The sequence below is a fragment of the Rhipicephalus sanguineus genome, chromosome 10 (assembly GCF_013339695.2).
Source record: "Rhipicephalus sanguineus isolate Rsan-2018 chromosome 10, BIME_Rsan_1.4, whole genome shotgun sequence".
Lineage (NCBI taxonomy): Eukaryota > Metazoa > Arthropoda > Arachnida > Ixodida > Ixodidae > Rhipicephalus > Rhipicephalus sanguineus.
Window position 1 is genome coordinate 24,482,470 of NC_051185.1, and position 23,317 is coordinate 24,505,786.

Genomic DNA, 23,317 nt, shown 5'->3' on the forward strand with positions numbered 1-23,317 from the left:
TCATCATCAACATCATTTTGAGCGTCATCATCATCACTTCGTTTTATTTATTTGTTTGTCCACGCCCCCTCTGGTCACGTGACCTGCGTGACGCCTACTAACACTACTACTACTACTACTACTACTACTACTACTACTACTACTACTACTACTACTACTACTACTACGATATCGACGACGATGACGATGATGGTACAGGCTAGACTAAGGCAGCTACGCTGCAAAAAATCCCGGGCAATAAACAAATAAACCGAAGACAAGTTTTACGTGCATTGACGTGAAGCGTAATCTATCTACTTTGCATCGCATTGTTGCCTGCATGATCTCTACCCGCTCACCGTTTTCTGTCGGGCGACTTGTTGGACGTGGCCGCGAACAAACTGATGACGGAGCCCTGCTTGCTTCGCGTCTCGTCATCCGAGAAGGCACCACCACCTCCCTCGCTGGTCCCGTAGCCGGCGTGCTGCTGAGACGAAGACTGCAACAGCGCCATCGACGCACCGCCGTCCGCGCCCGCGGCCATCGCCGGGCCTCCCACCGGCGTAGTTTGGCCACCGGCCGCAGCGGCGTATGTGCGCTGCAGGTTGGCGATGTTCTGCTCGATGTCGAGCAGCGCCTGGCGGTCGTCGTCGAAACTGCCCAGGTTGGTAGGCAGGCCCGGGGCGTGCCATGCGCCCACCGAGCCGTCGGGTGCCGTGTAGCTGACCTCCATCACGATCTTTGCCTGTGGCAGGTGCAGAAAGATGTAGATTCATTCATTCATTCATTCATTCATTCATTCATTCATTCATTCATTCATTCATTCATTCATTCATATATATTTATTACTTCGCTACCCGCCGTGGTAGCTTAGCACGTAGCATGTCGCGTTGCTAAGCTCAAGGGCACGGGTTCGATTGCAGGCCACGGCGGCCGCAATTCGATGGGGGCGACATACAAAGAACACCCGTGTACTTAGATTTAGGTGCACGTTAAAGAATTCCAGGTGGCAGAAATTTAATCCCAAATCGGCAGGACACATTTAAACTGCGCGAAGAAGACAACACGTTAGAATACGGAGACATGCACCCACACGAAGTTCACACTTCCAACTGTGACAGTTGAAAGTCCGCGCTTTGTGGGTGTGTGTTTCTATGTTTTAACGTGTTGTCTTCTTCGCGCAGATTAAACGTGTCTGCTGAATCTCTGAACCAGCTAGCCCAAACACATACCATAATCAGGAGGCCCTCACTACGTCGTACCTCACAATTACATGGTGGTTTTGGCACGTAAAACACCAGCAATTATCCAGTATTACTCCGCTGATTGAACGAAAGTGGGGGATTTTTTTGACGGGCTCGTCTCTTTGTTAGACACAACCAAATTAATACAGCAGACTCTTAGGTCAAGGAAAGCATAGAGGACATTAATAGTTTAGTTTCATTGTAGTGTAACAATTATAACTTTAAGTGAAATTAATTAACCATTTCGCTACCGCTGACAAGTGTAGTCGTCATGACATATTGCAACAAAATGTCCGATGACGACTACACTCGCCATCAACGAAAATTGGTCCAACACGGAACCAATGAAGACTATGCTCGTCATACTTGAGTTTCTTGATGCTAGATAGCCATTCTTGTCCCCGTTGGGCCATTTGTGTCGCGGCTTTCATTTTATTGCCGTTTTAATTGTATTGCCATGCGGTGAGGCCACCTTCGAGTTATCTTTTTGTACGCGATTAGTGAAATATAGGAACCCCGCTGAATTGAAGGAATGGTACCGTTTTATTGGGAAAAAAGATCTGTACAAACTGAGCGAAAACAATTTTTGGGTAATTTCGGCACGTTTTTCTTCTTTTCTTACACTACAAAAGGGTTAAAATGGACGAAAAATCACTCTTTCCGTCGTGGGATACGAATCTACAACCTTGAAATCGGCGGTGTGTTGGGATACCACCAACGGAAAGGGTCATTTTTCGTCCACTTAGCGGTGCAGCACTTCTGTTGCTACAGGCAACCACGGCGGTCAGGCGTTCATATCCAGGCAACCATGAAATGTAGCAACGTTAAATAACAAGTTCCTTCGATAAAAGATCAGTGTGCTATACCAGAAGCTGGTGATCTGCAGCCGAGATTGTGGAAACTTGGTCGAGTGATAAAATTAAGAAGTTCCCAGGCATAAAGTGGAATCAAATTGCGAAAGACATGGTAAATTGACGACCATACTAAAAGTCCTTCGTCATGCAGCAGGTAGAGAATAGGTTAATGATGATGACTATGTACTCCAGTATTTGGGAAAAGCAAGATGTCCCTGTATTAACACTACATAGCCAGCCAGCTTTCTGTTTTTATTGCGATAGCAATTATATGGACAGTCTCGGCTGATTTTTTCCGTCGCCCCCGTCATGCTGCGTATATGTATAAGTGTGTATATATACATCAATATCCCAAATAAAAATAAATCAGAAAAATGCTTTCGAAGCGCGGAATCGAACCAGCGACCTCTGAATTCGCAGCGCGGTGCGCTAAGCACTACTCCACAAAGCGTGCATCGCTCAGGTCGCTAACGGCGAGCGTTATATACACACCCTTTACCGTTTGCAGTCCTCCGAGACGGAGGCGCTTATAAGCGTTTCTTCATTACCAGCGAGATGGCGCTAGGAGCGCGACGGGCGCACTTAAAGGAGTCGGCCAGCTCTCTCGCTTCTTATATATGCGCAAGGAGAACCTTGCCCTTCCGCTGTCTGCTCGCGCGGGCGCTCGAACAAGCTACCGCAGTGTTCATGATTCTCAGTAGATAAAGCTACGTGGTAGCTCTCACCGCGCGTCGCGTACGTGTAGCTAAAAGCGTTTCAGATGTCGTGCACATAACGTACGTGTACTTTTCATGTTTGCGTATAAGAAGTCCCTACGTACGTGAAATTAAAACTGTCTAGTAGCTGCCGGGTAGTGATGGACGCACGGTAGTCACAGCGCGTCCATCACGGGCCGCTTTTCTTGCTATCGCATTCATTGCTTCGCCCTTGAGGCGAAACTGTGACTTTTTTTCTATCTCTTTTTCATGTCTGTTTCTTTCATCTTTCTATCTCTTTCTATGACTTTCTCTACCTTTCTCTCTTTCTTTCTCTTTCTTTCTATCTCTTTCTCTCTGCTTCTTTTTTTCTCTCTTTCTTTCTTTCTCTTTCTGTCTTACTATCTGTCTTTCCTATATCTTTTTCGTTTCTGTTTCTTCTTTATTCCTCCCTATTTTTCTCTTCCTCTTTCTTTCTATCTCTGTCTTTTTCTCTCTCTTCTTCACGTGTTCGTTTTTGTTTGACACTCGCACCTCCTGTCCGCGGTAGTGGTGCTTGCCCATTTCCTGTGGCGCATACCCACTTGAGGCGTTTTCTGGTGACGCCTTGCAGGACCCTAATAAAGTTTTTCAACCATCCACCCAACCAACCACACAAACTACGGCGAGCTAAAACAGCTTCGCGGTTTAAAATTGTGCAACCCAGTGGCTAAAACGCTCGCTTTCCGATCGTTCAAACCAAGTAGCGCAAAGAATATTTATTTTCTTTGACAGCTTCATTTCTCTAAAGCTAATTTTTCTACGTATCGCATACGTAAACGTTGCGTACCGTAATCACATCATATAAGTTATGTTAACATTGCGTACGTGGACCGCAGAAACCAGATGACATATACGGAGCATGCGCAGTGATGACACCGCTGTTTCTTTACGAAATAAAAGTGGCATCTACCCATTCGTGGCACAGAGCTACAAAAGAATCAATACATATTTCTCAGAAAGCAAAGCTTACTAGTATGGCGAAAGAATTCATCCGAGTCCGGGGATCGAACCCGGAGCCAATGCATATCCGAGGTGGTTGGCTCTACCAATTGACCTGGCAAATATGCTGCTAGCACATAGCAGCACGAGGGCAAATTAGCTGACAACTTGAACCTCTACTCCACCTTGCGGTGTGGAACTGGCGCTTTTTTTACGCACCCAAGGCTTTTATGCTTAATCAGAAACGCTGTTTCAAGAATCTCTAACATTACAGCAAGCAGCAGCGTAAAAGTCCATTCACAACTGCGTCGCGCCGGTCGCGCGACCATTTGCGAGTGGCGATCAGAAAGATACTCTACGCGACTAATGTTTATACGTGCTTGCTACCTGTACCCGTCGCCACACAGAGTTCACCTGTCGCCACACAGAGTTGCTACCTGCCGCCATACAGAGTTCACGCCTACTTGCATTGTCATTGCCCTGTAAAACAAGCTGACGTCATGTTCCTGCACATCTGATAGGTTCAGAGGTTTGCGACTGCAGCCGCGCGACTGAAAAATCGAGCAGTGAGCAACTGAGCCCGAGCAGCCGTTTTGCGACCAAAGAGGCCACTTGCGAACAGTCGCCTTGCGACTTAAGGCCAAAACCCATATGCGCGAAAATGCACGCGACAGCGACGAGCGATGCTGTGAGCGACGAAACGAGCCGTTCGCGCGACGTGTCGCGTGGTCGATATCGCGCGATCGCTCGGTTTTTCAGATTTGGAATCCGTCGCTCCGTCGCTCATCGCCCGGATGTGCTGTGCTTAAGCAGCCAATAGCAAAACACCGGAACAAGATGCATCAGTGACGTACTGTTGATTGCCGCCACTTTCTTATAGACGCGCATCACCAACAACGTTCATCAACATGGCCAGTGGTGAAAAGCGCAACGTTGAACGCGAACGTGTGTCACGGGACCTCCGGGACAGGAACTACAGGTCCCGCGCCGTCTGTGACGCGGCTTGGCGGCACGTAGCAGCAGTGATGTGATCGAAAGAAATGCTGCAAGTCTATGATAACCACTTTATGTACCATTATGCAACAAAACATGGTATTTTACATTGCATACCGCTGACAATGGGCCACTTTTGGTACGAGTAAACGCCCTCATGCCAGCAACAGTGGAGATCGCTTGCGAAGCCGTCGCGTGAATGGAGTTTGCCCATCCAAGCGACCGCTTGCGCGAAGACGATCCACGCCGCGTCGCTCGTCGCTGTCGCGTGCATTTTCGCGTATATGGGGTTTGGCCTTTACTTGGTCGCGCGACCGGTGCTAGTCGCGGGTGGGAACGAGCCTTAACTGGGCAGAAAACGCAGTTATGAGGCAAAAAATTCTTTGGCGCACTCACGTTGGCCACCGGTTTGTTGTTGTCGTCCACGACGTCGTCCTCGATGGACGCGTACCCTTCCTCGGCGACTCGTTGCAGCACCATGCCGTAGCGTCCCAGAACCCTGGCACGGTGAGGACGAAGGTCGATGAAGAACGTGCAAAAGATTGAGAATTCTTATATGAACTTACTGCGTTTCCAAATGGATATCTACGCTCAAGAAACACTTACGCCGTCGCCGTGATGTCCTGCCATCGACGGCGCATGCGCGGCTCGCCAAGCGTTGCGGTTTGGTAAACCTCTAGCGACGAACAGTCAATAATGCTACGGTACAATTGATAGACAGCTCGACCCTTGGATTTAGATTGAATGAAGGTGATGAAGCAGTGCGTAGGGATTGATACTGACGTTTCAGCTTTCCGCTTCCTTGGAGGTCTACCTCTGCATCATCGGTGGTCCCGTCTAATCACCACGATGATGCCCTTGAACCCGTTCATACGTGCGAATTCCTTTCAGCAATTCATGCGTCGGTGCTTTAGTTTAATTTTAAGGCGAACGAGTGATGCAAGAAACTCGGCTTATGTCAAGATGAGTGATACAAGAAATCATCAGCATGCGATGACGTCACCCTTCGAATTCATCATAACGTCACAGATCGATAAAATTTGTAAAGATGTCATGTGACATCATCATGACGTCACATGACATCGTCGCTTGGTCATAAGTGGGCCGATCCCGCGAAGGTACTTAAAGTGCAGAAAGCTTGCAATGCCCCCGATCCTGGAGGCAGTGCAAAACCCCGCTAAGGTAGAAAGCTTTCTAGGGCGAGGGATCATTACACTCAACTGAGAAGAAAAAAATTACACCATTTCCCGCTAAAGGGGACCATGAGGCGATGCGAAGCCGGAGAACTTGCACGATCACGTTCCGTTGGCGTTCTTTGGGCATGCTACCGACCTCGCGTCGTGGAACGCGAAGAGGAACGCTACGCGCGTCTTGTCTTCCCTATAGCCTGGCCGTTAATTCTCACAGGGCGAGCGGGGAACGCGGTCGACAGGCGGGCGAGAGGGGGGCAGCGTAGGAGTGGAGAGAGAAGGGGAGGGACGCGCATGCGCTCGAGCTCATCGCGGCGTTGTGCAGTAGAGAATTTTGGCATGTCTAGCCCGCGTTTCAGAGGAAGAGCGGAAATGGGGATGGGAGAGGGGAAGTGGAGAGGGGGAGGGGAAAGGGGAAAGGGGAGAGGGGTAGAGGTGAAGGGGAATGGTGAGGGGAGTGGAGAGGAGGTATGTGGAGAGGGTATGCGCATGCGCAGTGAGGGTGGTCACGCCGCACACCACCACCACCACCACCACCACCACCACCACCGCGGCGGTCGCATTTCGATGGAGGCGAAATGGTAGAGGCCCGTGTACTTAGATTTAGGTGCACGTTAAAGAACACCAGATGGTCGAAATTTCCGGAGCCCTCCACTACGGCGTCTCTCATAATCATATCGTGGTTTTGGGACGTTAAACCCCAGATATTATATTATTATATTACACACACGTGGAGGCGTTTGCGGTCAAGGTCGCAACACTTACGAGGATTAACCTCTTAAAGCGGCAGCCTTAAATCTCTCGCTGAGCAGTCCCTTCACAGTAAACAAGTTTACACCCTTAAGTGGGTTCGCCGTGTCTATAACTAATACCCTTACACACTAAGGAAATGGCATTCTCACGAACCAAAACACCCATATTAAGGGAGTTGCCAGTCGTCTAAACACCCTTATCACCAAAAAAAGTGTGAAAAAAAAATCACAGCATATCCACGGGGTGAATGATGATGAGTGTTGCGAAGCTACGGAGGGAATCATCTGTAAACCGTGAAACTCTTCCGTGAAATGCGCCCAGTACATAATATAAAGAGTGTGAAACATTGTGTATATATTAAACATCAAACTTTTATTGTACTGTTGGTTTACGTGGTCCCTTCATTATCAGTTGTGATCGGTGAAACGCAAGGAAGAAGTCCGCTCCCGAGCGAAAGAGCGCCAAGAGCGACCGCATTCCCCGCTCGCCCTGTGCGAATTAAAGGCAAGGCTAGAGGGAAGACAGGACGCGCGTTCCACGACGCGAGGTCGGTAGCATGCCCAACGAAAGCCAACGGAACGCGATCGTGCAAGTGCTCCGGCTTCGCATCGCCTCATGGTTCCATTTAGCGTCCCAAAACCAAACATATTGCTCAAGGTGTGCCTTGCGTTTTTCGTAGAAATAATTTGTTTATCATGTACATTAAGACGAAAAGTTGAAAGCTCACTAGAGTGTATCGCCCGCAAAGTATGTCTTTTAGTGTGATTTAACTCTCGTACGGCAGGGTCCTCGCGCCGTTGCCGGTCCACCTCGCCCGTTGACGATCGGGCGAGGTGGCTACATGCAACTACTACTACTACACTTTAAGAAAAACATCTGGCGTTCTTTCGTTCTGCTTTTACAAAACATCTGGCGTCTTTCGTTGGTTTATTTCATCAATCAACGGCGTTTTGAACAAAATTTTTATTGTTTAATCACGCACAGGAGAAATCTCACCAGGCACTACCTTGGAGGTAAACAATGGCTGCTAATGGCAATGAGAGACAGAAGAAGTCGGCTTTTAGCTAACACTTACACTTCTACTTCTACTAACGTTTCCTACTGGAACATGCCAATGGCTGCTAATGGGGAATGAGAGATAGAAGAATTCGGCTTTTAGTTAACGCGCACGCTGCGAATTTTTTATTGTTCAACAACGCACAGGAGAAATCTCCCACCGGCACCACCTTGGAGGTCAAAGCGTAAGACTTGTTACTCACTACTACGACCACGACGACTACGAGGGACGAACGGGTGCCGCCTTAAGGAGCTTCGCCCCTAAAACAGAGAATATCTAAACACACAAGCATAAAAGGCACACATACGTGCCCACGAATAGACACAACATAGAATTGTAAAAAACCACATGGTCAGAGCGCTCGCGCTACACATCCATACATCGACCATCAGAATACCATAGCCATGGTGTTAAGCCGCCGTTCAGTGCCGGAGGGAATATTACTCATTTGCATAATTAAGCATTAAAAATTCACAGAATACGCGTACACTTATGAGGCACACAAAAAAATAAAGCAGAAGAAAAAATTTCGAAGCACCCGACCGGTGATTCTAACCATCGACCACTCACTCCCCAGCGCGCTGCGTATAGACAACTCAACCATGCGCCATGCATGCACCGGCGAAATAACGGCCAGCTATTTAGATATACCATTTACCTCGGGTGGTAAGCAAATCTCGGAGAAGGTTGAGCGTGTTTTCTATCACGCAACGCTCCTAATTTTCTTTCACTTTGAAAACTGCCCTTGAGACGCGCATGATAAAGCGGCCCCTTTCTAAGAGCGTCTGATTCTCCATTGTCGACACTTGCAGTACGTTGCTCAAGCACAAAGACGTAACAACAGTGACATTTCTTGGTTCACGCTTGTCCCGTGTATGCCTGTGCGTTCTTTTGGGGCGTCCTTTTTTGTGCTTCAGCGGTGCGCTACAAGTATCCAGCTGCTTCTCGTTATTCGTGTGACATTCCAATTTCTTGCTATCGCATCCATTCCCTCGCCCTTGCGGCGAAACTGTGACATGTTGCTTCGTATCTGAGCTACTGCCATTTGGCTTGGAGGACTACTACAGAATCGAATCTCTTGCGGCTATTCCTTATGCAAAAAAAAAAAAGATTTTTCAGAATAATCGCAAATGTACCAACTGTGCATCCTTCTGAAGAGGTATATGGAAAGTTCAAAATAATTAAAACACAAGACATATACGTGTGCAGATCGCTCCGTGAATATCGAATACATTGCGAGCACCAGGATTCTCTTTTCATGGGATTAGTAAAGTTTCATCCGAAAGAAGCGTCATATAATATACGAGCAACCGAGACGTGGAATGTTCCGCTTTGTCGAACTGGTTACGGTCGGCAAATTGCTTGTAATAAACTTCCGCGTTTATTAAATGATTACAACAATAAACAAATCGATATTCGCGATGTAAATTTGTCTGACTTGTATGGTTTCTCCTTAGCTTAAGCTCTTTGTCTAAAATTGTTTGTCTTTATGTAATTGTACACTTAAAATGTCACTAATGAAATGCCATAGTAGTGATGAAGAGTTGTGTTGGTGCATCACGCTGATGTGAACAGGTTGTATGCAAATGCAGGACGTTCTGTGTAAGGTAACAAACAATGGATATATATTTTGGTGGTCTTTTCAAATTCATGTTTTGCTTAAATTGATTTATTACGAAGTGTATATGTTAACAGTGTTAAGAACATGCTTGTATCTCAGTTGCTGTTTTTGACTGTACGGGGGCGAAGGACTCCCTGAGGCCGTTCTTAAATGGCTTTTCCCTCTCCTCCGATCATATGTGCGGTGATCAAACAATAAAATAATATGAGGGACGCCATAGTGGAGGGCTCCTGAAATTTTGACTGCCTGGTGTTCTTTAACGTGCACCTAAATCTAAGTACTCGGGACTAGCATTTTCGCCTCCATCGAAAATGCGGCCGCCGCTACGGGGATTCGATCCCGCGACCTTCGGGTCAGCAGTCGAGCACCGTAACCACTAGACCATCGTGGGGCAGGATTTTGTCTTGAGGGGTGCAAACCCGTTTTGCATAGCGATGGGGGAGGGCGGGGAAGTGCTGGTGTGGGTTCGGAGGAGCAAGTGCCCCTTTTCTACTCCCTGCGGACGCCCATGCTTCAAGGTAATTTAATGCATGTCTCGAGCAGTACGGCATGTTATATCTTGCTAAAGATCTGGTCCACGATTGTATAACCTAATGCAATATCAATCGTGCAGCACGCTTTCGCCTTCAAGTGTCACAGAGTGTAAGAAGCTGGCGAAGATTTTTCTTTTATTTATTTTTAGAAACTGAGGTGCGAGAAGCTCCCTTTTTGGGGGGATGAGCTAAAGAAGAGGGATAGATCGGGTTGATGTTTTTGTTAGACGCAGCCTCATCATCTCTTTCATTATCTGTTGTCTGTATATGGTTCCCGTTGACGCATCCATATTAGATTAGGTTAGGCTGTCTTAGGTTTGATTAGGCTAGGCCTATCGGGGCTATTGGCTTCATGTAACAGATGTGATAGATAACGATAGGCTTCACGTGGTTGCGTCTACTGTGCAACTCTCATTTGCGGCACGTATAGTTCTGTAATATTAGTTAGGGGGTTCATGAAAGCGATTATATATCCTGCAATACTTCCTGAATCAACGCGATCGCGTGCTATCCCGACAAGACAGCTATACGCGTAGATTCCGAGCATGCAACTTACGTGACACGCTTTACACTGCCTCCGGGATCGTCTTCCTTTGCTGCAGTGAGTGACACAGGGTAGGCGCACCAACTATAGTGGGCCAATTCCGGATTAGTGTAATATTCAAGGTTTGAGGGAGAAAAGTGCCATCGACTAAGAGCGCCAAGGGAATAGAATAAAAAGACCTAAGACGTCTAAAACGACTCCAAGGCGAAAGCCATCTCCTTTTCCTCTCAGTCGATGCATTGATCCTCCCCCACCCCCTCCAAAAGCTTTCAGCAACTAACGTTGATTTGCATGGCCTCCGTGATCGACCCACCTTTGATTAAGCGACGATCTACTGTGATGACGTCATCGTGTCACGTCTTGACGGCGTCAAAAACTTTGTCGGCTTGTGATTTCATGATGGCTTCATATGGTCATGTCATCACGTGGTGATAATTTTTTGCATCCCTCGTGTGACGCCGACGCCAAGGGATGCGGACGGTCAATATTCGCGTTCGATGAGGCACCTATGGCTTTCGCCTTAATAAATAATGCGTGTGTCTCATACTGCGGCTCGTTATGTCTTGCAAGAAGTCTTGTCCCAGATTGTATAACTTAATGCATTACCAAGTGCGCAGCGGTCTTTCGCCTTCATGTGCGTTACAGAGAGTATAACATGCTGCCTAAGTTTCTCTGCTAAGTCGTAACTAACTATTATGTACAGTTAAAGAACGCTACGCATTAAAAATAAAAGGCCGAAGGAGCCAGAAAACTGGGGAGAGGCGAAGCATGTAGGGAAGGGTGTTTCAGCTCCACGAACATGAAACCTGTGGAGGGGTAAAGCATGCAGTGTGCACCGGTGATTCACACAGTAAAATCACTGCTAATAGGCAATGAGAGACAAAATGAAGATTAGACACAGAGACTCGCAGTTCCCTTTTAGTTAACGTGCGCGCTGCGAATCTTTATTGTTCAACTACGCACAAGAGAAATCTTTCACCAGCACTGCATTGCAGGTCAACATCCAGTGCCTATATATGCGGGGTGGCCGGTGAACGGTTTTGCAGCGCGAGCAGTCGGTTTTTAAAGACGATAGTCTTTCTTGGGATACTTAAACGAATATTTTGGTCTGTCTGTCTTTCTGTTTGTCGGCACGTCACTCGATTGAGTCACTCGGCCAAAGTTGAACCACTTGCCCAAGGGCCAGCCATCTTGAACGGCTGACTAGGTTCATAGTTGCGTAAACTGTCGACCAAAAAGCAAACATTACGCATATCTGAGGGGCAACATCACTGGGTAAGTGTTAGGTGGTGTGTTCCTTTAATAGAAAATACATACATACATAATTCTAAAGACCCTAGTTTCTTAAGCTGCGCTGAAAATGCGACTGCGCTGAAACTTGCCTTCCTCCGTGCCCTCTGCAAGAGCTCATTGTTGTGTTTCGGTTTCGGTTCTGTATTACACTGTACGAATGCCATGGGGCGCAGCTCTGGCATTCCTGTTTTACCCAGGCGACGTGTAAACAAAAGAGTGTGTGGAGAGTACTCGTTGAGTGCGGACGTTTCTTCTGCTTCAGCGCTTCGCGCCAAAACGCGTGTTCGGGCTGGCTGGCGTCCCTGCCGGTCTTCGCTTGCTGCTGCGCCGCGACTACCAGCCCGCAACACAGCACTCATGTTTCCCGACGTATTGTCAGATGGCGTCCATATCTCACGCAGCGCCTCTTCTATCGTCTTTAGACGACACCTGCAGCGAAGCACGCAGATCGGCGGCCAATTTTTTTTTCAATCACGAAACTCGCTAGCAGTCGCTGCCTGCGTCGGCGTTGTCTTTCGCGGTCTAGGGCGTGTTCTAGTTCCTTTCGAGCTGGTAATTCAGCGCAGGGCATGGCGCAGGGTGTCGGAAAGAAATGGTTTCCGTTTCGGTTTTCGTTTCGTTCCACCTCAAAAAGTTGCGTTCCGTTTCTGTTCCGGAACGAAAAAAAAATGTTCCGTAATGGTTCATAACGGTTTTTATTTGTATGCGAAAAACTGGAGTTAGACGATCGATGAAAAATACTCGATTTGTAGTATAGTTACTTGTGCTCTTCTTAAAGGGCCCCTAAACCACCAAGAGACGCTCTCCATGCTTTTTCACTATCCGCAAAGGCTGTCGATCGTCACGTCACCTCTCTGATTACGTGACGTCGCGAGCAGCAGACGCTGTCAGTGGGTGAGCAAGAACCTGTTTTCTGCTAGCAGATGCGCGCGCTCCTTGCGTTTTCCCCTCGGGCGCTGAGGAAGGGCATTCGGAGAGCTCGACAAGAGGAGGGCGTTGGGTGGACAGACGAGCCGACGGACGCAGCGTAGCGAAGAAAATAGCGAAACGAGCAAACGCGCGTAACTCCGTTAGCGTTCTCTGTAGACTCGTGCACAACTACAACGCCACAACTAAGTTTCGATCTAGGGGTGGTTTAGGGGCCCTTTAAGAAAGTGGGACAGGGGCAAAACATGTTATTCCCACGTTCTTCAGAGCGGAAGTAACTATACCACGAATGCCTACCAACTAGCACCAACCAGTACCCTTCAAAGTCATAGTAATTATTTTAGGGGCGAAGCTCCTTAAAGCGGCACCCGTTCGTCCCCGTCGTAGTGCGTAACCAGTCTTAACGCTAGTACCAGATCTAGACCTCCAAGGTGGTGCCGGTGGGAGATTTCTCCTGTGCGTTGTTGAACAATAAAATATTCGCAGCGTGCGCGTTAACTAAAAGCCGAATTCTTCTGTCTCTCATTCCCCATTAGCAGCCATTGGCATGTTCCAGTAGGAAACGTTAGTAGAAGTGTAAGTGTTAGCTAAAAGCCGACTTCTTCAGTCTCTCATTCCCATTAGCAGCCATTGTTTACCTCCAAGGTAGTGCCTGGTGAGATTTCTCCTGTGCGTGATTAAACAATAAAAATTTTGTTCAGAACGCCGTTGATTGATGAAATAAGCCAACGAAAGACGCCAGATGTTCTCTAAAAGCAAAACGAAAAGACGCCAGATGTTTCTAAAGCAAAACGAAAAGACGCCAGCTGCTTAACGAAAGACGCCAGATGTTTTCTAAAGCAATGGTTTTCTAAACAATGAAAATCCACAGCGTACATGTAAAATTAAAGTGAGCTGCAAGTCGTCATAACTCTCATCGAACCTTTAGTATAGACGCGCCCGATCTCACGTCGGTGATGATGTACTGGGCAGAATTCACGGAAGATTCACGGTTTACCGATGAACCTCCGCAGCTTCGCCCACTCATCATCATTCACTCCGTGGATATGCTGTGATTTTTTTTCAAAAGGCAACTGATTATTTTGAGCAGACACAATGCTTTGTGTCAAGAGAGTGAGCACTATTTCAGAAGCAGCACGTCGTCGAGTGTACACTCTGATGTGCGAGATTGCTGTTCTGATAAAATAAAGTTCAACGCCGAGAGTGTCCTCTCCACGTTGGCCTGCGTGACAGGCGCACGAAAGTCAACTTGCGTTAATATAAACGTCTCTGGTTGCCACTGTTCTCGTTTTTCGCACAATTTCAACACATCTTTACTTTGGAATTCCTGCCTTAGGTACGCGCTAATACTATGCCCCGAGATATGCATTATTGCTCACGTTGCTTGACTTCGGCTGTTCCGGATGGCCAAGTTTTCCCGTGAACTGAAAATTGATTGATTGAAATAACTTTAATGAGGCCCTGCGGGACGCACCCTAGCGCGCAGTGGGCGACTCCCACGTCGGGACCGTCAGGCCAAGCCTGTCAGCCGCTTCGCGGGCCGGCTGGACAGCCCAAAGCTGGTCGGCCAGGAGCGGGCTGCGGATGGCCGCCTCCCACCTGGCCATGGAGGAATCGGGGCTTGATTGAACGCACCCCCAGAGCATGTGTGCTAATGTGGACTTCTCCCCGCATGCGGGGCACACGTCATCCGGATAGTTCTCAGGGTATATTGCATGCAGTGTGCAAAGATTCGGGTATGTCTCCGTCTGCAGCAATCTAAACGTAAGCGCCTGAGACGTGATGCTCGAACTCAACGTTCAGTGCAATGCATGGTAGTGAGTTGAACGCGGTGCCAACACCGTTCTCTCTCGAGGTTTTGTAAACAGCGGCGACAGGGCGCGGCACGTTTTCTTGATTTACGGAGCGAGTGTTACCTCGACTCTTCGTCCCTTTTCAGGGCATTGGGGTTTGTGTTTGCCCACATGTTTCTACGGAATTTGAACGGCGTAGGCTCCCTTACCAGACGTTTCACCCCTGGAAGTAGCCGAGTGTCGGGCCGGGGGACGCCTGTACCCATTTAGACAAACCGGTGGGTACCCGGCGGTAACGTGGATTTGAACCCACTACCTCCCGCAGCCGAAGCGGACACTCAACCACGGGGCCACGGCTGCGATTGAACTAAAAAACGATAAAAAATTGTTTCCCTTGAGAACGCAATAATAGGTAAAGTTTCGGTTAAATTTTCGTTGCGGTCAAAAATAGCGTTTTTTTCGTTTTTCGTTTTCGTTCCGTTCCGATACACTGGTTCAGCGTTCATCGCAGAAATAGCGTTTCCGTAGTCTACGCGCGTCGTTCGCTCTCTCTCGCCACACGGCAAGCGCTAAGGCGGTGGAGCCCTCTCGCGTTCAAGCAAATGGGCAGGACACGACGATTCACGCCGCGACAGCAGACGACGATGCCCGCGGACACGCCGAAACCCTACGGTGCTTCGCCCCTGCAACGAAGTCCTCCAGTGCCTTCCGTTCGGAGAACAAGTGCCTCTTTCGTCGCAGTGGAAACGCCCGTGAGCGGGGCCGTTCATGACTGCTTTTACTACAACGATGCGATTTACTTAATTATACAAGCAACTTTCTCCTGCTGTAGTATTCAGTTAAAGGAATTGTGCTTCCAACGAAAACACTTCTCGTGGTTCTAGAAAATTACCATTCCTAAGGATATTGAAGAACCGTTTAATCAAATTCCGAGAATCGTAACTGAAGCCATTACGGTAGTTCATCGGGGTCGCTAGGCGCGTGTTGCCTCTGCCACGCATTCTCCTAACTGTTAAACGTGCTGCCTCTGCTGCATTCAGCTTGCACATAGGGACAGCTGCGTACAGCTCTCCCGTTGTAGAGTACGGAGTGCTCTCAAATATCTATCATATGTTCTACACCACGGGTCGGCAACCTGCGGACCCCGGTACGATGACCGAACCCCCCCCCCTCCCCATATCAAAAAGTTGCCATTGTCCCACAGTCCCCCCGATCTTCACACTTTGCCATATAATCACTTCAATCCCTTTCTTTGCGCAGGTCTAAAAAAGGGGGAAGGAACATTTCTTGTGGAAATACTAGGTCAACGAAGCACCTTCATCAATAATCTTCATGTGTATATCAATTTTGTACTCTCAATTTACCCATTTTTTTTCTCTTTGCCTCAATGCCCCCCACCCCTGGTTTTGCCATGCGGCCCCCGTCGTGCCGGCTACATGCCACTTTTGGCCCTCCGCCTAAAAAGGTTGCCGACCCCTGTTCTAAACGAAGATCTTCCATAGTCGGACACCCGTGTCAAGCGTGCAAGTGAAGTCTACTTACGGGGAGAAGACTTCGGTTAAAGTGCGCTCTACTGACTCTAATCGACGCAAGCGGAGTGTGACCTGCAAAAGAGTATGCTTCTTTAGAATTGCGTTCCTCTAACGTACTTTGCCGCGTTTCAGGCTGCATGCGTCTCAGCCGATATTGACTTAACAACACTTGTATAAACGACAGCTGTGTGTTAATAGCGGAGCACTTTAAGCTTGAGGTTCAGCCGGCGTTGCTTGGAAAAGCTTGTCCAGCCGCGCCTAGTCTACTTTCCACGTTCAGAGAGCGAAAGCCTAGCCTAGCCAAGCCTAGCTTCACCGAGAGAAATAGTAATGTCAGTGTGGGGATGCGGCAAAGGAGCAGGGGAGAAGGTAAGACATATCCTTGTATAGTATCGTGTAGCAAGCGATGAGAAAGGGAAGTGAGGGGAGGAGGAGTGATTTCAGGAAGAGGAGGAGGAGAAGACCACCTGCAGCTCGGCTGTTTCCTCAGTCTTCGCGCCACTAGCGCGTAGCTGTCCCAATTTTTTTTTCTATGGTAGAATGCATAGAACTATAAATCGTTCACCGTTTCTTGTTTCACAGTATGCTTGTCCTTAGGGACAGCTGACCACTATCCCAAATAGGGCACGCATGGGACGCGACTTTGTACGTGTTTTGTAAACGAAGGGAGGTTTTTGCCGGACGCGATTGGTCGATGCTCGCGCCTCCATCCACACCCATAACGCCTGCGGAGGCATCGGCCAATGGGATGCGGCAATAATGTTCCTTCCTTTAATGAACTCGTATCGTACTCATATCATATGAAACGTCCTCCCTCTTCTTTATGGCGAAAGCCTAGGTGCCTCATGAGACGCGGAATGTGACCGTCCGGCAGAGTCGACAGTACACGTGAGCCAAACTATCATCATTGGTCCCAGCCTCCGGTCTTGGAAACCGGTTATCCGGATTTCAAGAAACAGATGCTTAGGATACCCGGCTCAAAAAACAATGTGGGAGGCTCGCACTAGTGGTGCAAGGTTGGACTAACACCTGAGCTTGTGGCCAACCTAGCTTCTGCCGGTTTTTACAAGCTCGACTAAGTCGCTGCTAGGTTTGGCTAGGCGTTGCAAAGTTTGACTATGTGGAGCGTAGAACTTTATTGCTTGGCGAAGTGTCGTCGTGGTGATGTGAAGTGAACGCTTAGTTTATCTTCTTAATTAGCTCAGTCTTAATTAGCGAGGTGTGAATTACCACGGTCCTAATCAACAGGAAATTAACAATGTGTTAATTAGCGATGTCGTAATTAGCAAGACCTTAACTGATATGATATTATTCCCCATGGTCTTGATTATCACTGCCTTAATTACTACAAACCTTACTTGCCCTAGTTAGCAAGGTATTGAGAAGAGGAAGAAGGGGATGAAAAGAGCGCGCGCGGGCCGAACAACGCGCTAGAAGGTATAGGCCGATCATGATGATGATACTTTTTTTTAACTCTGCGCGGCCTAACCTCGAGACTAAACAGCTCCACTTTTAATAAGCGCACAGTTGGATATTGAAATATTCGAACCCAAATGTTTTCGCATCGCTAGCTGCTGATGCCAACTTACAGTCACATCACATGTACCACAATGGTACGCGCGAAGCTCATTAGTTGCACCCCTATAAAGTACTACGTTATTTATCAGAGGGCTGAAGATGTGCCCGTGACGCAAATGTGCCCGTGACGCAAGTTCCGTTGCTACTGGACAAAGGGTCACACGATTATTTTTTCAGAGACAACCTCTTCGTCGTTAGTCAGCCACTAATTATGTGAGCTGAAATTTTGAGATTTTCTTCCTTGAAAACGTTGTGGACTATAGCTCACCCAATTAAGTGCCGGGATGTTCGCTGTAACGTACGCGTGCGTTTGTCCGTGCGCAGCATGATTTCTCCACGCATGAAAAGCACCAGACCGAGCAAAAGTGTGCCGAGTACGTTGCCAAAATATGCAAAAAATTTAGCGCAGCTTGCCCTAAGTCGCGAAAGTCTGGGTCAGAGCAGAGCTTCGGGGCACGTTTCAGCTCATCTTGTTAACCATTTGCACAGAATGCTTGGGCGGTGATTGAGCGCGTGCCCGTTCATGATGATGACAATTTTCTATCTACGACACACGGCAAACCTCGGCCATAACAGCTCTGCTGTAAAAGAACTCACGCCGCTCCTTATGCCTACGACGACTCGAAGGCGAAAGCCGTCTTCTTCTTTTCCCTCTCATTCGATTGTAGTAACCCGGTTAATTACCCGAGTATTCCGACAATATTGACGGAACAACCAACCGAATAGCCGGTCGCTCCGGTTATCCGGTTTTCGAATTCAAATAGCCGATTAATCGAATAACTGGATAATCGGTATTGCTGCAAGACCGATTCGATGTTGCTGCTCTAGCAGAGAGTAGACAACATGGCGTACACTCACTTGTTGGCGAAGTACCTGTTGTGCTGGAGCACCTGAACTTCCAGGACCTCGTACTTCTCCACGGGCCTGCCCACCGGCCACTCGAAGTCCTGCACCAGTGAGACGCACGTACCGATGCAATTAGAACTTTAAAACAAAAAAAAAATATTGCAGCTTTGCACTAGTACTGCCAAGCCTGAAGGAAGTGCGGAACTGGGCGGCCTTCTTTGTTTCTCCTTAGTTTTTTCTTTCTTTCTTCCTGTCTTTTCTTCTTTTCCTGTCCCCGTTTTTTTTTCTGACTTTTTTTCATCTCTTAATTTCTATTTATTTCTCTATTTTCTCTATTTCTTTCTCTTTCTTCCTCTTTCTGATTTCCTTGCTTTCTTTCACCCTTTGTCTCTCTCTGTCTATTTCTTGCTTGCTTCCTCCTCCTTTCTATCTTCTTTCTCTCTCTTTCTATTATTATCACTCTTTCTTTCTCTTTCTACATTTGTTTCTCTCTATTTATCTCTTGCTTATTCAGTCTATGCTATTCTTTACTCTCTCCCGTCCTCCTTTTCCTCCTCCTCACCCTCCCTTCCCTTTACCACACCCTTGCTGCACTATACTGTACAAGGCTATGATAGGCCCTCCTGGCGTGCCTGGATAACCGAGTGGTTACGATGGTCGCCTTCGGATCGTGGGAACGCGCGTTCGAATCGCCGATCATTTTTCTATTTTTTTTTCTATATTTTTTTTCTCTCTCTTGCTCTCTTCAAAGAAAGAAGTATGTTCACAAGATACGCGCATAGACTCAAACACATAGATACACACGCTAACCGTGTGTATCTATGTGTGTGAGTCTATGTGTGTATCTTGTGAACATGCTTCTTTCTTTTGGATACCATCACCCCCGGGAAAATATCTATACACTAAGACAAGGAAACTTCCGTATAATCGCGCCCAACGTATACACAGAGAGAGAGAGAGAGAGAGAGAGAGAGAGAAACACGCATATGTCAAACAACGTTATCAGAGCAACATCAAAACATAAATGATGGTTTGCAGATACGATAGACAATTTTGGTAACACCGTGATAATATACACGAAAATGTGCAAAATGCACTTAATACTGTCCTTAAAGGGACACTAAAGAGAAACAATGAATTGGTTTAGATTGATAAAGTGTGCTCAGAGAACTCTTGTGTAGTTTATTTCACCACCATAGGTTTATTATTAGAGGAGAAAACCAAGTTGAAAGTTTCATTTTCAAATTTCGCGCCGAACATTGTAATTCGTGACGTAAAAGATTTCAAAGAGCATTTAACGTATTTTGGCGCCACTGGCTCGACGAAATTTCCACAAACTCGTTATGTCAAGTCTCTGGCCCCCTCAGAGGACAATGTACTTCGATTTAACCGATTAAGAACTACGTAGGCGCAAGCAGGCGCCGTCAAAAATATGTGACGTCACGGCAAATGGTGCGGGAATTCCAAGGTGGCGTCGCCACCTGTATTTTCTTTTTGCGTGTTTTCTCGCTTATTAAGCGTCTTCTCGCAGCAAGCGTGGTGTTTTTGGTATCGTGGAAGACTACTTTACTAATGCGAGAAAAATCGTTTCGCTCTTTAGTGTCATTTTAATGTCTCTAGTCATCATGGAGACAACTCCTCACATGTGGGCTACGTAACAGTCAACACATCATAATAGCTAGAACATACACATAATAAGTGACCTTAATGTAACAGGAACACATATGTTGTAATTATTTCCGGCAATGACGCTGTCTTCAAGAAGGCACTTTAACGCATTTAAAGAGCACGTCTGTAAGGCTTTGTTTGGCCACGGGCGCAGAAGTTTCTTCAAGCTCAACACAATTACATAATGCAGATCAATATGTAACGTTACAACCCCTCTGTGTTTACTCATCGTGATTTTTAGGCAGGTATTTCACTTATATGCAATTATCACGAGATCCTTTAACACTTCTAAATCGAATGCTGCTTCCTCCGCAAAATAATAACCACTCTATCTCGACTGTACTGCGACCCCTCCTAGAAAAAAAAAAAAACTAGAATAACTTAAAGACCACACCGAAGGTCCTAGTTCATTAGACTACCCTTTCGGAAAAAAATGGCAACGTCCGCAGAAAAGAATGGCCGATTCAAATTACGAATGCACGGGATTAGCGAAAGCACGCTAATGGATTCGCGGCTAGCGCTTCGCACAATGGCGACTCGTCTTAACATTTCGCGAGCGCAGAATCTTCGCTCCAAACTCTAAAGTCTCGGAGGACTGCGGCTTAATTCGGCCGAGTAAGTAGTAACGAAATCACCGCGCTTCGAAGCGCACTGTCTCTTTTTGTTTTTGTTTTCATTTAGAAAAAAAAAAGAAAGGCTTTCGTTTGCGCATCTGAAAGCCCACCTGAGTTATCTTTCCTGCACCTGCAACACTTTCTCTCACGTCTCCCTATTCTTCGGGAGTATAGAGTGAGTGCATATTTAAGCGCCTCCACGTGCCTGCGAGTTTTGAAACTTCTTACTTCCCGATTGAGGAAATATAAAAAAATTCAGCGATGGAATTTGCTCTAGTTCTCTATTCTGTTAATTTATTGCAATCACGAACTGCATTTTCCGAACGCAGGTGCGTGCTTTAGGTGTACAAAGTAGGTTCTCGAGGTACATAGCAAAGGGGCTTGAACAGGTTAAATCATCAAAACAAAACAGTATCTTGAGAACGATCAGCCAGGCTGCTTATAAAGCGACAAGGCATTTTTCGGAGCAGGAAGACGATGAACAACAATTCTGAGCCTTTCATTTTGGAAAGACAGATTCGGGACCCGTTCGTACACCTGCAGCGGGGAACAAGTTGCAAAAACGGGAAAAAATTAATAAGTAAACGTAGTATATGAAACAGCTGAAATTCACAATATGCTAAAGTGATTTCAATCTTACTTTCTTTCAAATGGCATTGCGAGGAGTTCGTCCCATGCCTACGGAAATTACGATTATGCCAGCCCGCGCGTCAGGAGTTTCTGCTGAATTTTTGACACTGATTCTTTATTTGTTTTTGCTGCTTTTTTTCGTGCCGCACTCGTTGCTCGTAATCTCCGAAGCACTCGCTATCACTTGCCGAGTCTCTCATTTAATTTGATCGCCTTAAGCAGCGATGCGCACTTTCAAACTGGCGAGGCGTGTTGTATTTGAAAGGCCCATATCAAACAGTGCAGCTACGTTTTGGCGACACTGAAAATCGTTACGTTGATGCTGTTCGAAAAAGAGTGCATGCATAAAACCTGTCACGTAGGCTGCTTACGTCATTGAAGACGGCATCTTCTTCCATGTGTTCGCAGACTTTTGTGTGGTGAGAGACACCTGAAATAAAACGAGACAGAACGAGATCAAGAAACGTCTAACGCAGTCAAGTAAGCACTGCGCTTGGCAAGAGAAACGCGCCTCACAGAGGGTATACCGTTGGCAAATGTTGCCTAGGGCTCGATAACTGTCGGCTAATACTTGCGACCAATGATCACTTCGCCTCCTGGCGGCGCTGGCGTCGAAACGGCTCCTATCGACAAAACACTTCGAATCCATGACAGTTTTCCTTATTGAGGCGAAAGCCTTAGATGGCTCATCATGCGCAAAAAGTGACCGACGGCGTCGGCGGCGTCAACACGAGAAACAAAAAAAAATGATCATGAAAGACGTCACCTCATGACGTCACCACGACGTTCCAGGTCACCACGATCTCTAGCATCATGACGTAATCACGCTTGTTTTTTTCCCCTGTGATTATTTCCACGTCATTTTTTGTATCTTAGAAGTGCGCTGAAAATTTCACTATGTACAACCAACTGGCCCCTACACTGGCTCTTCTAGTAATTATGACGACACATGATGACGTCATTGTAGCTTGGTCAAAGGTGGGTGTATCCCGGAAGCACTGCAAAACCACGTCAGGGACAGAAAGCTTTCAATTCCTTAGATCCCGGAGGCAATTCAAAGTCATGTTGGGTGCAGAAAGCTTTCGGAGCGCGGTTGGAGTGGAAGGGGTGAATCAACACATTCGACTGAGAAGAAAAAAATGGCTTTCGCCTTCGAGTCATCTCTAGGGAATCCACAAGGGAGCGTGTGAGGATACTAGCCTTCCCTTCGGTGCCGCAAAAGGTTATTGAAAAGGTTAACGCAGGATTATTTCTCAACCACTTCTTCGCACAGAGAACAGCATCGAAACAACTTTTCTGCCTGACGTCATAGTTTCACAACCTTCATTTCATTCACGGCTCATTCGCTGGTGCGAATATTGGGAGTAAAGTCGTAATGCGAAAGTATGTGCCGCCTGTGCCTCTAAATGTGGTTAACAGTACTGAGAAACGCGCGCTATTCTTGGAAAGCAGAAATATAAGTTTTGAAACGTATTTAGAATAAGCTACCTGAAATATGGAGCTTCGACAGCGTTCACTGGCACCTGCACTGTGTATTATGACAAGCCATCCTGAATAAGAATCTTGAAGAAAGAAGATGAAGACGACGAATGCAATAGGGCTCGTGTGGTTTCTGTTCCGCCATCTTGGCTGCAGCTGCTATCTATGTGTGTGTATCTCGTGAACATACATCTTTTTTTGTATACCATCACCCCCGTGACAATATTTACATACTAAGACAAGGAAACTTCCGTATAATCTCACCCAACGTATAAAAATTATCTGTTTGTGTGCCTGTGTGTCTGCGTGTCTGTGTGTTTGTGTTTTTTGGTGCGTGCGTGTGTGTGTGTGTGTGTGTTTGTGTGTGTGTTCGCGTGTGCGCGCGTGCGTGCGTGTGTGTGCTCTGCTTGCTTGCTTTTTTTTCTGCGTATACTGAAAGTACAAAACGCAAATTTCCTTTAGAGCGGGACAGCCAGTGAATAAGCTTGCGGATAAAAAAAATCACACCTCCCT

At 47.1% G+C, this 23,317-nt stretch overlaps 1 protein-coding gene across 1 annotated transcript in view; it reads right to left on the bottom strand.

Moving 5' to 3' along the window:
- Positions 1-334: 334 nt before the first annotated feature.
- LOC119406272 (otoferlin) overlaps positions 335-23,317 on the bottom strand; it is a 229,869-nt gene continuing 206,886 nt past the window's right edge. Inside the window, exons 2-5 of the mRNA XM_049420024.1 lie at positions 21,697-21,755; positions 18,426-18,514; positions 5,143-5,245; positions 335-724 (exon numbers count right to left, since the gene is read on the bottom strand). Of these exons, the coding sequence (XP_049275981.1) occupies positions 335-724; positions 5,143-5,245; positions 18,426-18,514; positions 21,697-21,755 (641 nt within the window). The remainder of the gene's footprint in view (positions 725-5,142; positions 5,246-18,425; positions 18,515-21,696; positions 21,756-23,317) is intronic.